Genomic DNA, 15,129 nt, shown 5'->3' with positions numbered 1-15,129 from the left:
ACGTATTCTATGATTAACTGTACTTATTCCTTAGTCTGCTGATATTTGTTTGTGTGTGTACACAAAGGTATGTAAACTGTCTAAAGGTATGTGCATATAACGTGTTATAATCAGTGGCAGTGTGATATTGTGACAATCAACATCCAGTTTACGGAACTTGATTGTAAGAAATCAACTCTGTCCTTGTCAGATGTATTTTGTAGTTTCCATAGTAGCGCATCTCAAAACAGTAACTGGTTTGGCACTTGTTAATGGGTGGTATTAGAGTTTTTTTTTTTTACAGACAATCCATGTTTGCCCTCTGCCAACACTTCAGTTGAGATGGTGACATAATGCTTACAAACATTAGAAGAAAGTGGAAAACAAATTAAGCATGTACAGTTGAACTCTTAATTCACTGTTCTAAGTGACTGAAAGGAAAACTTAAAGGCTGAGTTTTATTCTTGGATTTTTTGACACTGACTTCAGGTATCTGACTTCATTTCTGTATACCTGTAGAGAATCTAGGTGCTGTTGTAAAGGGCAGCCTGTGCTTCAAAGGAGCTTTTACCATCCTGCAGATGGTACAAGCAGAAGAATCCTTAGAGAGATGAATAAGGTAGAATGAGATAGTCCCCCTGAATTAATGCTTGTTTGCATCCTTCCTTCAGGATTTTTCACTTAACACCTTTTGTTAGGCAAAAAAACCCCTACAACCTTCTTATCAAAAGAGAACACTGTAAACATCAAATGTGTATGTGAAGAAACTGTTGTGAACCAGCAACATCTGAGGGTGAATAATAGAACCCAGTTCCTGCCAACTTTTCTTCATAACATGCTTTGATCAGAGGAAGTTTTCTTCCAAAAGATGTTGCTTGAGCAAGTGAGATTGTCTGAAAAAAAGCTTGAGTTAGGGTGTGGGAAGGAGATGGCTGGAAATAGTTGTGAAATTTTCAACATCCTGGTCACACAGTGTTTGGTTTCATAGTGTATTGCTTCTATAAAGACACTGAATTAGCCTAGCTAATCTTGGCATGTCTTCCTTGATTGTGGGGTCTGAGCCAAGGTTTGATTAGGTGGGACTCTCATAATTAACCCAGTAGACCAGATTTGATAGCTGTGAGGTCTTACAGTTTGTAAGAATGGAAATGCGTCACTGGTGACACTAAACTAGAAAAGTCTTTGCTTCCCAAGACTTTCTGAAAGCTTGGAAATCTATGAACTGTGACCACTTTTTAATAGGCTGTTTCAACTGTTAGTCACCAGCTATTGCAAGGCAATTCTGAGTTCTACATTTCAATTATTTTTTTTCTTTTCATCCCTTCAACCAGTTTTGGCAAAAACAACTCTATTGTCTTGCTGTTGCCAAATTAACAGCTCTAAAAAGATCTGTTATGGAACACATGAAAGATGATGAACTCCTGTGTATCACTATAGTATTGTTAATCAGTGTCTTTTCAGCAGCTGATGAAGTTTTTTCATGTGCACATTTTTCTTCTAATTTTGTATTTTGAAGATATATTTGTTAAGTAAGTATTTAAATATGAAGTGATACGGATTTTTCCAAGGTGTCCTCTTAGGATGTATATTCTTTGCACTTAACTCTAGCACAAACACTTGAGTAGCAAGATGAGAATTTACATTCCTGTGACAGAATTAGACTCCTTATATGAATTACTTTACGAGTCTCTCTGATATGTTTCTCTTACACTAAATGTAGTTAGCTTGAGAATACTTTATAAAGAAAAAACCAAGATATATTAAACATGTAATTATGGGATATTGTACTGTGTTGATTTTTCTCTGTTTCAAAGGGAAAATATTTCTTTATTAAAATGTTCTATGTATTGCTGATGAGTGTTTGATGAACACTCAGACTATTGCAAGGCTGCCTGGATGTCCCTACAAATTGGTCTTGCTAACTTTAAGAGTTTCAGCTGTTGGTCCTTTCTGTCTTATGCACGTTGCATCTTTTTCTTATACGTTACATGAGAAGCTTGTGTTACATGTACTTGATGGAATTTTAATGGTAGCTGGTACATAAACTTGATTTCTTTAAAACCTAATCTAGAAATGTTAAGGACTTCACTGTGTTAGCATTACATTTACATAGACTTAGAAATTCTCTCCTAAGATCTAGGCAGACAGGCTTAATAGGTAAGATTATTGTCAAGGTAAGTCGTACCTCTGGATAGTTAACAAAAAAAGAAAGTATTGCTGCTAAATTAGGCAAATTGCAAGTATCTTGTGTGGAATAATTAACTTCCTTTGGTGTAAGAATTTTATCTGGGCTGAAAGGAGAATATTTAGATTATACTTCTGTATTTTTACAAGATTTTGGAGGAGCATTCGTAAGACTACTCAGCACTAGGAGGGGTACAACTAAAATGTTGAGAGGAAAAATCTGCTTCCCTTGAAAACCAAAGCAAGATTTTGTTCCCATCCCTTAAAATGTCACCCCAACCTGCTTTGTCGTTAAAAGTCTCTCCCTTGAAACTAAGTGAATAGTCAGTGATAGTATTGAGCTTTTGGCACCATCTTGTGGAAGCTTGTTTGGCAAATAGACCTACGAGAATGTAATCCGAGAAGTTGGCTGCATTGGATTTTACTTATTAAAAGAATGAATAGCTATGCCTTTGCATTTGGGTGAAGAAAATTGGTATTGTCAGTAACCATTTTACAACAAGACTTTTCCATGTGGGTTGCTGTTGGCAAACTCAGGGGTTTGTAACCAATTCATTTGGCATCATGTGGAATCATGGACATCCAGAAGGAATTTTAAATGAAAAACATGCTTATAGTTGTCACCTTTTTCTGTTATTCTGTTTTTCTCTTTCAGGGTGTACTGTCTGATCTGACGAAGGTGACTGGTCTTCATGGTCTGGACCCAGTGGTGCTTGTCTTAGTGGTGGGAATAGTGATGTTTACTTTGGGATTTGCTGGTTGTGTAGGAGCACTGAGAGAAAACATCTGCCTTCTGAAGTTTGTAAGTAACATCATTATACGAGTGGATTATTATGCATTTGAAAGCTGGGAATGATGGGTGAAGAACTAGTAGCAAACCCAGATAATTAGTTTATAGAATTTGGTTTGTTACAATGTATATGGTAAACTTACTCCCCTGACTGAGTAATGGTATTAAAAGCAGTGTAGGCTCAAACCTATGTATATTTTTCCCCTTCCTGGAAAATGCTTCTTCCCTTATTCTGCTATACAGTGATTTTCTAGTATGTATACCAGAATCTAACATTGTGTATGTAATATCACAAAATACGATGTTTTGGAACATATTTAGTCAGATAGGAATTACTGAGAGGAGATGGTGTAGTGGCTTAGGGAGAACAAAATTCCTTAAAAACTTCTTCTAAATGTTTGGTGGACAAAACTTTGGGACTTCGGAAACTGATGTGAAATCTCTTAAACAGTTGTTTTTATACTGAGGCTTCTTCTTTGCTTTAGATCTGTAAACAGTTAAGCTGGACAAAAAAATTATAAAACTGGAAACAATTCAAGAAGTAACATCAAGACTACTTTAGTCCTGTGTTTTGCAGATTCAGATTTATTAATATTTTCACTGCTGTGCATAATGACTCTGGTATGGTGCTGATTTTACTGTCAAGTTCAGGTGACCAAAACAAAAAGATAACTCTGTCTCTTGGGGTTTCTTTACATTGTATTCTCATTTAACAGGCTGTGTTCTCACAGTATCTGTACTGAATGATAATTTTAAGCTAATTCTCTGTGTCTACTTCTGGTGGAGTTAGAGTAGGGATGCATTCAAAGTGAATGGATATTTTCTAATTTGGGACTTTTTATTATTATTATTAATATTATTATTTTTTACAGTTCTGTGGAGCAATTGTGTTTATATTCCTGCTGGAGCTGGCAGTGGCAGTTCTGGCTTTCCTGTTCCAGGACTGGGTGAGGGACAGGGTCAAGGAATTCTTTGAGAATAACATTAAATCCTACCGAGACGATATTGACCTCCAGAACCTCATTGATTCGCTACAAAAAATTGTAAGTTCATATCCTGTCACTTCTTTCATGTGTTCTAGGAGAATATGTAGATTTGGAAGTTTTTTCCTTTTTGCTACAGATTTATCATATTCTGTAGCTAATAGTGCCATGTTACAGATGTGCTGTTTTGTTCTTTCTGCATCAGGGAGGCAAGATATTCTGAGATACAGTGCTGTTCTAACTGTGAATGTGGAAGCTCTGCCAAGCATCCATCTGTCTTTTGATCTTCTTGACTTGTTCCCCTGTTCTGATCAGTGTTGCACTAGTTTAAGTGAGAAGTGAGCAACAAAAAAACTCTTTATCTTGAAAAAATTGTGCAATGCAACTGCTAGTCTGCACTCTTATTTTAGGAGGTGCTCCAGTCTTGTACAGGGATGCAGCACAGGGCCTTTGGTCTTCTGAGATGCACCTCATCTTGAAGCAAATGAGGGTTTTTATTAACTGGGAAAGGCTAGTCTCTAAGCAGGCAGTTGTCAAGGAAGGTTGAAACAATTTTACGCTCCTGTGGTCCTAAAATCTTCAGTTACCAGAAGACAGTGATGTACACTGGGAAATGACGAGACCTATGCTAGTAAGGGCCTGGTGACTTTCATTCAATCAGCTGCTTTTGTAATCATGCCAGGAAACAACCAGTGAGGGTGACTCTTCTGATTTTTACTTATTTGTGTGTGCTTAAAAAAAAATATATATATGGAGAGAAACAGAGTACGTATTTTAGTACCTCATGAAGAGGTAAAATGGTTGTCTCTTTTATTCCCCCTCCCCCACCCCTCCCCATATGAAAGAAGGTTGGTTTTGTCTGTCTTCCATCTTTTAGTAGATCATGTTTAGAAATCTGTGCTTACAGCTCAGTGTGATAGCAAAGGACGTTTTAGAGTGGATACCAGTTTGGTCAGCTGTGTATTACCAGCAGCTTACCCATCCCATTATTTTCATTCACTCTTGTGTACATTGGTATGGAAGCATCCTCTGACTAAGCTGCCTGGATGGATTTCAGTGCTGTTTTGCTTTAGCTTTCGGTGCTAAGGGTACCTTTTTTGTAAGGTAGGATGACTGCTGGCCATGACCAACACCAGTAATTGTCTCAGTGTTGTCCACTCTGTTGTTGTCCTTTCTGTTTATCTAGTTTCAGTGCAGTCAGCCTGGCTAATACACTAAGCTGACTTACAGTTGAACTCCAGTTAAATATTTTTCAATGAAAAGAAAAGGCTGAGCTTACTAAAAGGACTTCACTAGCCAGATTAACAAGTTAATAACATGAAAAAGGAAAGACCAGAAAAATCTCTGAAACAGCCTGTCATTGATCCATACCTGAAAATACTGTGGAAGGAGGGGAAGTGGATGCAATGTGGATTAGCAAGTGTAGTTTTGCAAGGGTTGAACAACAAGGTGCAGCAGCATGTTCAAATGCCTTTCTGAAGCCCATCTTCTAAGGAGCCATGCTCCTTAGGCTGACTTGCTCTGTTCTCAGTGTGTGCCTTGGGACCCAGATAGCTTTTTGTAGGCAGCTCCTTGCTCTGGCTAATTATGTTACTTTCAGGCCTGTAAGTGACCTTATAGTCTCTACCTTACTAAGGTAGATTGGCATGTTTAGTGGTTGTATGGCTTTTTGCAAAGCTGTAGAAGTGTGAGGGAGAAAGGACTAGAAAGACAAATAAGAGGTTCTCTTGCTTTCTTCATGGTAAATGTATTGGTGACCTAAAATAATTTTTTTCTTGGTGTTTTTTCTATTCTGACTATTCTGTTCAGCTCTTTAGTCATATTTTCTGTGAAAACTGTATTGTAAACAATTCTGCTCTGTTCACATCAGTGTCTGTCACAACTTGATAACTTCTGAATCCATTTACTGACTTTGAGTTTCAGTGGTCTTGCAGACAGTAGTTAGGTTAATACAAGTTTTGTGAAGATGGGCAGTGGGCAGGGGAGAGATGTTAGAGATATCCCAAGAGGATGGAACTTCATGAGGTACCAGGAAAATCTGTGTGATGGTATAGCATTTCAAGTACTAAATTACAGAGAGAGATATGTGCCCTTAAATATCCAAGCTAGTAAACTGCAAAACATAAATTAATAAGAAACTAGCTTTCATTACTTCCAGGAATTGAACATTGTTTGAAATGTTGGGTTTTCACAAACCTGCAATTATGGTAATTACATTACACTGTTCAGGTGAAGAAACTTCTGTGAAATATTTCTAGAGTTGAGTGATCTTTGAGCTAGTGAGACTTTACCAGTCTGGATATGGAAACCTTCTTATTTAAAACAAAGGAAGTATAGTCACAAATGTTTGGATCCACTTTTTACAGTAAACAAGGAGAAGAAAACTTGTTGATTCATGAAGATTTAAGGATGAAGTCACAAATTTATCATAGTTTTTCTAGTTTTGGAAATAACGGGGTACAAAGCATTTGTATAAACTATTTTGTTGCACCATTTATGGATATGCACTGATTGCATCTAGCAATTACATCTAAAGTGATAATTTTTATGATTTTGCTTGTCACACTGACACCTATTTCCAGGAGCAGTATGCCGAATGTATTGCTTTGATTTCATAAAGCCACAGTATTGATTACTCATTTTTTTTACTCTGATGTTGCCATTGATTCTGCACAGCCTTAGAGAAAGTGAAGATGATGAACAAATGTCATTCCAGAAAGTTAATTCAGTGGATAAATTGTCTCTAAAATAGCCCTAAATGCTAACTGTTTGTTTATCTGTTATAGAACCATTGCTGTGGTGCCCAAGGTCCAGATGACTGGGACTTTAACATATACTTTAACTGCAGCAGTGAAAGCAAAAGTCGTGAGAAGTGCGGCGTTCCTTTTTCCTGTTGTATACCTGATCCTGCTGTAAGTTGTTTCCTGGCTTTGTATTGCTCTGATGTTGTTGGAGAGGTATGAAAGGAAATACTTCCTGAATGAGGTGTGATGACTAGGGCTTTAAAAGGTCTTCTAAATGATCAAAAATTACTCTTGTGCAGATAAACTCTTTTCATGTTTCTGTTCCATCCTTTTTAAGAGTCCAAATGTGGCAACCTGTTATACAGCTGAAAATGTACTGTCACCAGGAATTCAAGCTATTTTTGTATGGCTTGAGTCCGCAAGTATTGGTGCCTGATTTTTTTTTTTTATTCCCAGTGCACTGTTTCCTTGAATTTCTGGCATCTGTTATCTAGCTTGTAAGGACCTGAGAGCACTGTCTAAGCTGTGTGTTTGTCCCAGTTATAATTAATGTTGCACCACCCCTCCACCAGACAAGTAGGAGTAACTCCATTTACTGATTGTTTATCAGCAACTAGTAAAGTGCTCATGTACAAACTCAGTTTAAAGCATTTGAATCAGTTCTTTGGTTTTGGCAAGATTTAGGTGCTTATTGGTTAGATCTGTTTACTAAACTTGAGGAATCTGACCCTTTCAGTGGAAGTGAAAATGTGGAGGTAGGAACTAACATATAATTCTTCATAGCATTAGTGGGAGTAGTTACAGCTCAAAGTCTGTCCAGCAATCCTTGTGCAGAGCAGATAGCCATTAGCAGGTTATACTTTTGTCTTGAAAATCAGCCAAGGAAAGACTGTCAGGGAAATATTCCACGTTCAGATTCCGCAGTAATTATTTTCTACTTCAATTTGGAGCAGTACTATTCCACTGCAAATTTTTCTGTTGCTGTATTTAAGGAGACATAAGTATGTTTAAATCTTTTTAATATGAGAATCTGTTCCTAATATTTCAATTTATAACACTATGCATTGTGTAAATTATGCTATAATTGTGTAATACATATGTTTTCATAATCTTATACAGAGAAAACAAAAAAATGTCTTAAAAGGAATGTCTTTGCACCTTTCGAGATAAATACTGTCATTGGGTTGTGTGGGGTTGTGATCTGGGAGGTATTTATCATCCTCCTACTTGGGACCTGCAGCTGGAGTGTTTTGTGTTCAAGACTAGGTATATCTTGGAGCTGTGTTATGTGTGAGACTTTGAACTATCAACTGAGGGGTCTCAAGTAGCTTGCAGCTGTTACTTGTTTTAACTGATTGGGATAGCAAGTTGTATACCACTTGAAATGATGGTGTTTTAAGGCATATTTCTCCACTGCAGGTGTAAATAAATCACCCTGGTACCTTTCTTGTTACATCAGTGTTATGTGAAATAGCTAACATGAAATCCAGATGTCTTATTGGTATGCTGGCAGTACAGTTGCTGTGCTTCATGTTAAAAAGTCCTTCCTAGTTCAAAGCCAAGTGATAGAAGAAGCTGGGATTTCTCAGGGAGGATGTTTTCCTGGTAGTATACACCTCTGCTTTGTCATTACTTTTCTTGTGTTCTGCTAGTGCTTTGCTCATTTTCACTAAAAATGCTTCTTAAAATGGCTGGTTCTGACAGTCCTGATTTGTTTGTCTGAATCTAAAAGACAGAAAAACTTCCTGTGAACAGAAGTGAGTAGAATTCAATTGATTTATTTTAAATCTTTTTTGCTTTGCAGCAAAAAGTTGTGAATACACAGTGTGGCTATGATGTCAGAAAGAAGGTAAGGTGCTGGGATCTTGCTGTCTGTCATAATCTGTGCTTGCATAGGCAAAACTATAAAAACAGTGGAAATGCTGATAGGTATGTCAGGTTAAAATTCTGGGAACTAATCCGCTGTGCTACATCATACTACAAGTAGAGAGTGGTAGAGATTTTCCTTTGTTTAAAGTAAACTTACATTGTGGGAGGGTGGAGGAAACAAGTGATGGAACAGGGAAAGGGAAAGGTGTGTTTCAAAAAGGGGTAGAACTTGCATTTCAAGTGTGCATGTTAATTATTAGTTATAATAGTCTAACTCTGAATTCTATTATCTGCTAGTTCTAATGTATTGTAATAACAGGATTTGCAGGAAGATATTAACATCAGTGTCTGATGTTCCCTGATTTAATCTGGGGATACATGTTATTTCTGGAATCTGGTTAAAAACATTACTGCATAAGTGACAAATCATTAGTTTAGCTATACCATGTGGTTGACTGATCTTAAAATAAACTTGAGCAGAAAAGTAATACTCTTATTCTTCCTCTCCACATTCAGAGCAAGAGTCAATGGGATGATCAGATTTTTGTCAAAGGATGTATTCTTGCTCTGGAAGCTTGGTTACCCCGAAATATCTACATTGTTGCAGGTGTCTTCATAGCTATCTCACTGCTCCAGGTTAGCGGTTTTTGTTATTACTTTGAATAAAATTTCAAGTTTGCAGATATAGACCTGCTGAAGGTAAAAGTAGTTATAGAGAGAGGTAAATATTTTGACACTGGATTTTTTTCAGGTATGAGAATAATAGGGGAAAAAAAATATAGGGATGAAGACTTAGAATGAAAATATCTGATATCAACTAATTTAATTCTCTTGAAACTGTTCCTCAAAGCCATGAAGGTCATTATAAAAATACACTAGAATTATAATACATACAGTATATGATGATTGTGATATATATTGTTATATATATTATTATTATATAAAATAATGTGATACAATAATATTTCTTACATTTCAATGTGCTGTGAGGGCGGGGAGATCTTCTGGTCATCTACTCCAGTAGATCTAAACTACAGCCTTCTATCACAAATGTGAAATGACTAAAATACAATTCTGTCCTCATGTTAAGATTATCGCTCAGGTGGCTGTAAGTGACGTGTAGCATACTGCTCAAAAAAAGTTGAGAATGGAAGAGCAAGGAAATTGGTGAACAGGTTGCGAATGTGATATTAGCAGAAACAGGTGAAGGAGTTGGTGTGACTTCTTCTGGTACTTTGTCAGTACTTTGTACATCAAAGAAAAAGAACCCAAATTCTCAGGAAAACATATCAGATTACTTCTTTCGAGGTGGATCCTACTTTCACTGTGGCAGTTGTTTACACTTACCTGAATTTCTTCACTATGGTACTGCTTCACTTCAGTGGGAAATAACAGACTTGTAAATCTACTACTATTTAACTGAAAAATAGTTGAGCATAGAGTGCTGGCAAAATACCTTTTCCCAGCCATGGCAAGACTGCCCTATGTTGCTTGGGTTTTGATATTTTATCACCATCTAATGATAGTGCTTCCGTGGCTTTGAGAGATGCTGTCCCTGAGGACAACACCTTCAGTTAGGAGGATGTTCAAGATAGGAAGTCTAATCTTATGGCGTGTGTTGACCGACAATAACTTGATGGTTTTGTTCTTATTCATGTCTTGAGTATCTGTGAAACCACTTTCAGAGTCACTTGTTTTTTCAAATTGTGTCAGTCTTGTGCATTAAACTATTTCATGGTGGGACAGAGTTAGACATAATCTGACTACTTCTAAAACAAATCTTTCAGCTTTTCCAAAACTTCACCCCAGTCTTTTGGTTTTTTTCCTAAGAATGTTTCAGGAAATGCGCTGAGTTATGAATTTATCTTCAGTTTACAAGGGAAGATTTCCCTGAGAACTTGAGTGAATGTTAAAATTTCAAATTTAAATGTCTTGGAATAGTTTGGGACTTTTCTCACTACTGTTTGTGACAAGAATTTCATTTTAGTACAGGTAATTGTACATTCTATGTGTATTTTAAAAAATTGATGAGAAAATTGGCTGGATTATCCAAAGTTGTGGAATGAATGAAAATGCCTGATTTGTAACTTTAGCAATAGGAAAGGGTGAGTGCTATAAGACTCAAATGTGGCTAAGTGGATTTCTTCCAGCTCTAGGGCATCTAGAAGCTTATTATTTTGAATGCTTCTGAAGTGTTACATGAAAACATCTTTTTCTCATGAGTTTTATTTCTTGTAAGATTCTGCTGCCTTTACTTTTTAGTAATAGCCATGCTTTGATGGATGATCCTGGCTATGGAATGATACCTGAACATACAAACACTTTATGAATGCGTATCTTTATTCACAAGAGTAGTTGCACTGACATGAGTACAGTGTAATAGGGACACAGAAGAAGTAGGTTCCCATTCTGCAATAATAACTCATCGTAATAGGCTCTAACTTTTAGAAACATCTTGCAGACTAGTACATTACAAGCTTTTCATCTCACAAATCATTTGTGTTTTTGTCTTTTTAGATTTTTGGGATTTTCCTAGCCAGGACATTGATTTCTGATATTGAAGCTGTAAAGGCAGGTAATGCCTTCTGAATATAAAAGCAGACGTGTTGCAAAAAAGTATGTTTTACGGTTATTGGTTGGACGTGAATGTGGAAGAAATGAACAGACCATGAAATACTCCTGTTATTAAAAGCCTTATGTGGATTTTACCCTGCTCGTGCTTTTTGTTAGAAGCTGGTACAAAAAAACACAACCCTCTGAACACACACCTGTCTACCTTTTTTCTAACAAGACAACTCGGTGCACCAGCATTGATCTCTGAGGAAGAAATGGGATTTCCCAAGATGGCAGAACAGATTTTAAAGATCGTAGCAAGGAGAGATGAAACTGCTGTAAACTTCCCTTGAAGGATTACTGTGAAGACTGTTCTATTTTCACTCCCAACTGTCACCAGTCTCAAAATGTAATCTTTTCAGAAGGCGTGCTGATTGCTTCAGAATCTTGAAATGTTTTTAATCTCTACAGTAGACGTGTGCAGTCATTTTATGGCAAAATACCCAGCAACCATAATCGTCATGGTATTGGATATTGGAAAAAAAGTCATAAATTGTCTAGTTCTTTAATTGATTTTCAGTTGTGCAGAAGTAGGGATATTTGTTTGACTGGGAATAATGTAGATGTCTCGGGAGCAGGAACTTGTGCTCAGCATCAGAGCTTGAGTAACCCATGTTGTTTTCAAAATGCAAGCCTTTTCTCAAGAGGGGAAAAGTCTGACTATCTGTAGCATTATATGTTAGAAATCTCCATTTCAGGCAAGGGGGTGTGAATCCCTGATGCTGTTTCCTGTCTGAAAAAAATGTAAATATTCTTTATTTATAGAAGAAAAAACTCTTTAAAAATGCTTAGCTTTTTATTATCAGTAATATCTTTAAAAAGTGCTGTCTGCAGAAATTTCAAAATACAGCTTGTTTAAGTAGGTAGCAAGCATACTATGTTAGCTGTTGATGGTTTTTGCCGTTCCTCCAGTTTCTCTCTCAACTGCTATATTGAGCTTCACAAGTCCTAACTGCTAATATCAGGACTGATGAAAAACATTTAAATTCAGTATTGATGCCTACTGAAATCTGTTTTTTTTAATGAGGGAATACACATCTAGTGAAAGATTCAAGTTGTTGAATTTTTAAATCTTCTGTAAAGCTGTTGAATCATCAGTTCTGCTTGTATTCTGATACATGGTTCAAATGCCAGTCACAATATGGTGAACCAGAATGATTTCTTCACAGCAATTTTCTACATCAAACAGAACTACTCCTGCTGAATTCATTTTATTTTTATCAGAAGAAAACTAAACTCTCTTCTTCCCGTCCTCCCCTCCTGGGGTTCAGTAAATGGATCTGTAGTTCAGTAAGAGTTCCAGTCTTCTCTAAAAGACTTTGGCATAGTATTTTTAGCTTTAAGATAGAAGTATGTGACTGAACTTCTTGGAAGTAGCTGTAGCTGTCAGTTTTACTGTGGGCCATATAACTAACATTGTTTACTGCTTCCAGTGACACCAGTTTTTTCAGGGAGAGCAGGTTTATTTACAGTGCCTAACATAGTGTAAATTTTAGAAAAGTATATATTTTTATAATGATATTTTACTACATGTAGTCTGCCTGAAGGATTTAATACTTGTATTTCCAATTAATACTTGTATTTCCAAAGTATATGGCTTTCTTAGGAAGCCAAACTTAAATCTCTCTAATGTCCTTTTTTTTCTATTGTGCATGTATTAATGAACATTTCACTGGCAAAAGCTGATCAACAGTAAGAATCTTTGTGTCTCTACTGATTGTCCAGACATCCTTCTAGCTTTTAATCTGTGAAGCACTTCACAGACAATGATGTACTTCTCATGTGTACTTCACTTCAGCTTTCATAGTTCTTTTTCTGGCCAGTGATTGAGACACTACAGGAAAAGGAAGCTTGTCTAAGGATGGCTGACTTCCTTACAGGAGCAGAGAACAGTCTGCTATTACTCATCTGAAAACCTGAAAGTAAAATTGCTAGAAGTGCACTGTGATATTTTTTTTTTATTTTTTTAGCTTTGATATACAACAAAGAAACAATAGCAGTAGACCATTGAGGGGAGAGAAAGAGGCATTTCTTCTGTAGAGCCTTGAATCTGAGGTCTGTGTTACTTATTTGTTGACTCTAGTCCATTAGGAGCAGCCAAAAATTTACTGCTGTTTTGCAAGCAGCAAAGCAGTGTCCAGCAACCTTTGCTTTAAACTCTGGTGCTTGAAACTTTACAATGCCTCATCAACCAACTTACTCTGTTAAGGTTATGTGTAATAATCTGATGTATGAAAAATTGGAGAAGGATGCTTTTTATTTGTAACTTTTTATTCATAAAACATTGCATTGAAAATTGTATCTAGGGAGTACGTTTCCCTTTGCCACTTTTTGACACAGAAAGCTCCTAATGCTGCGAAGTAATTTCAGCAGTTGGCGAAAGTCATCATGGTGTCAAAGGTATCTGTGGAGTTCATGCACTGAAACTAGCTGCTGACAAGAGCCAGTGTCATGGAGCAGGATTCCAGCGTCTGCAAATCTTGCCAAGTTGCCTGAAGACAAATGAATACTTGGTTTCTTTTTGAACTACTGTTTGTATGTAAAATAGAATTTAATTGAAGTGTTGTCTTTCCACGGTTTATTCTGATTGGCTTTGGCCATTTTAACACCAGCTTTGTATCAATGCTCCAGTTATTTGGAACTGAATTCAAGACATCAAGTTCAACCTATTTGAGGATCTTTAAATTCATGGATTGATTTGTTTTCACTGTGGATAAACTTCTCTGTGCTTATTCAGTATCACTTTTAAAACCCTGGGGCTCTAGGCTGGTTTACCCCTAGACATTTTGAAGTGCACCCCTATTGGTGGTATGCATGGCTAGTGTAATTTCAGACTTGGAATGGGAATACTTTCTTACCACTTTCTACTTAGTTATATTTAGCACCTTCTCTGTGGACCTGCAGCGACTTCATGGCTAAACATATAGGTTATGGTTTAAAAAGTCTTGTCATCAAAAGCAGTTAGGTGTGAGCCTGCCTCTAAAGCCTTGAAGGAGAAGCAATTCAATGATCTCGCAAAGAGAGAGGCTTTATAAATTGTTGATGTTGAGATTTCAGTGGTTGGATTTGGAACAACTCCACAAACACTACAATGGAAACAAGGTTTTTAATGAAGATGTCAAATATGAGATCAGACTCGAATAACTAGACTGAGAGAAGGAAACTTTTCAGTCTGATCACTTTTATTTCTTGGAAATGGGCACAATTTATTTCCGTGAAGCAATGTATTTATTTGCCTGTATGTTTGACAGTGCAGCTGCCCTTTTGTTTCTATTATTATACCTGCATTTGGACACAGTTTCCCTGCATGTGAAGAGGAGGATGAATATAAGCACTGAAAAAAGTGCAGTGACAAAAGGAGCTTCGGTCGCCTCCTGAAAACCTGAATATTTCTTCCTGAAGGGTCTGTAGTTTGGTGACCCTCATACAGTGCCATGTGGATAGACTTGTACCTCCAGTCCATTGAGGCTGATGTGGCAATTGGCTTATATGTAGAATTGCCTTGGGTTTTTTTGTCTTCCCATTCCATCCTTTCTTCTTCCTTCTTCCTACTGCCTGTGGGTTATCAGGCAGCTTGAATGTTGTTTAGCCACTGGAAGGGGAGGTTCTGTCTCTTCTTCTGATGTGGTTTTTCTGAGTGACTTTCAGTATATTTTTTTTCCTCAAGCCTTAAATTTGATTAAATAAAATTTAATGTTTTGTACTCCTGGAGTTTGATTTCTAAGATTTCTTTTTGCTTCCAGTCACTAGTATTTCCCTCTCTAAGGTTTAGACGGCTACTGAGACTGCAGTTTGTGGATAACTACAGAAATGGTAAAAGCCAGCTGGTGTTTGTGTGTATATTTTGCTGAAACTCTCCTGATTTTTTATTTTTTTTTTTCAGTCTGGGCTGCTGAATAATAGGTAACAATGGTGCTTTTCTCTCTATTGTTAATGCAAAGCCATGAACAAGTGAAGAGCTGTAGAA

At 36.9% G+C, this 15,129-nt stretch overlaps 1 protein-coding gene across 7 annotated transcripts in view; it reads left to right on the top strand.

Moving 5' to 3' along the window:
* The window catches only part of TSPAN14 (tetraspanin 14), a 44,127-nt gene extending 29,254 nt beyond the window's left edge, over positions 1–14,873 (top strand). For all 7 annotated transcript variants that reach the window (XM_075025607.1, XM_075025609.1, XM_075025608.1 and 4 more), the window contains 6 exons: positions 2,819–2,965; positions 3,826–3,996; positions 6,723–6,848; positions 8,485–8,529; positions 9,066–9,185; positions 11,067–14,873. In XM_075025607.1, coding sequence (XP_074881708.1) covers positions 2,819–2,965; positions 3,826–3,996; positions 6,723–6,848; positions 8,485–8,529; positions 9,066–9,185; positions 11,067–11,138 — 681 coding nt within the window. In that variant the 3' untranslated portion in view covers positions 11,139–14,873. The remainder of the gene's footprint in view (positions 1–2,818; positions 2,966–3,825; positions 3,997–6,722; positions 6,849–8,484; positions 8,530–9,065; positions 9,186–11,066) is intronic.
* Positions 14,874–15,129: the final 256 nt, after the last annotated feature.

Source organism: Buteo buteo, chromosome 4 (assembly GCF_964188355.1).
Source record: "Buteo buteo chromosome 4, bButBut1.hap1.1, whole genome shotgun sequence".
In the NCBI taxonomy this organism is placed as follows: Eukaryota; Metazoa; Chordata; class Aves; order Accipitriformes; family Accipitridae; genus Buteo; species Buteo buteo.
This window is presented reverse-complemented; position numbering and strand designations above follow the sequence as displayed.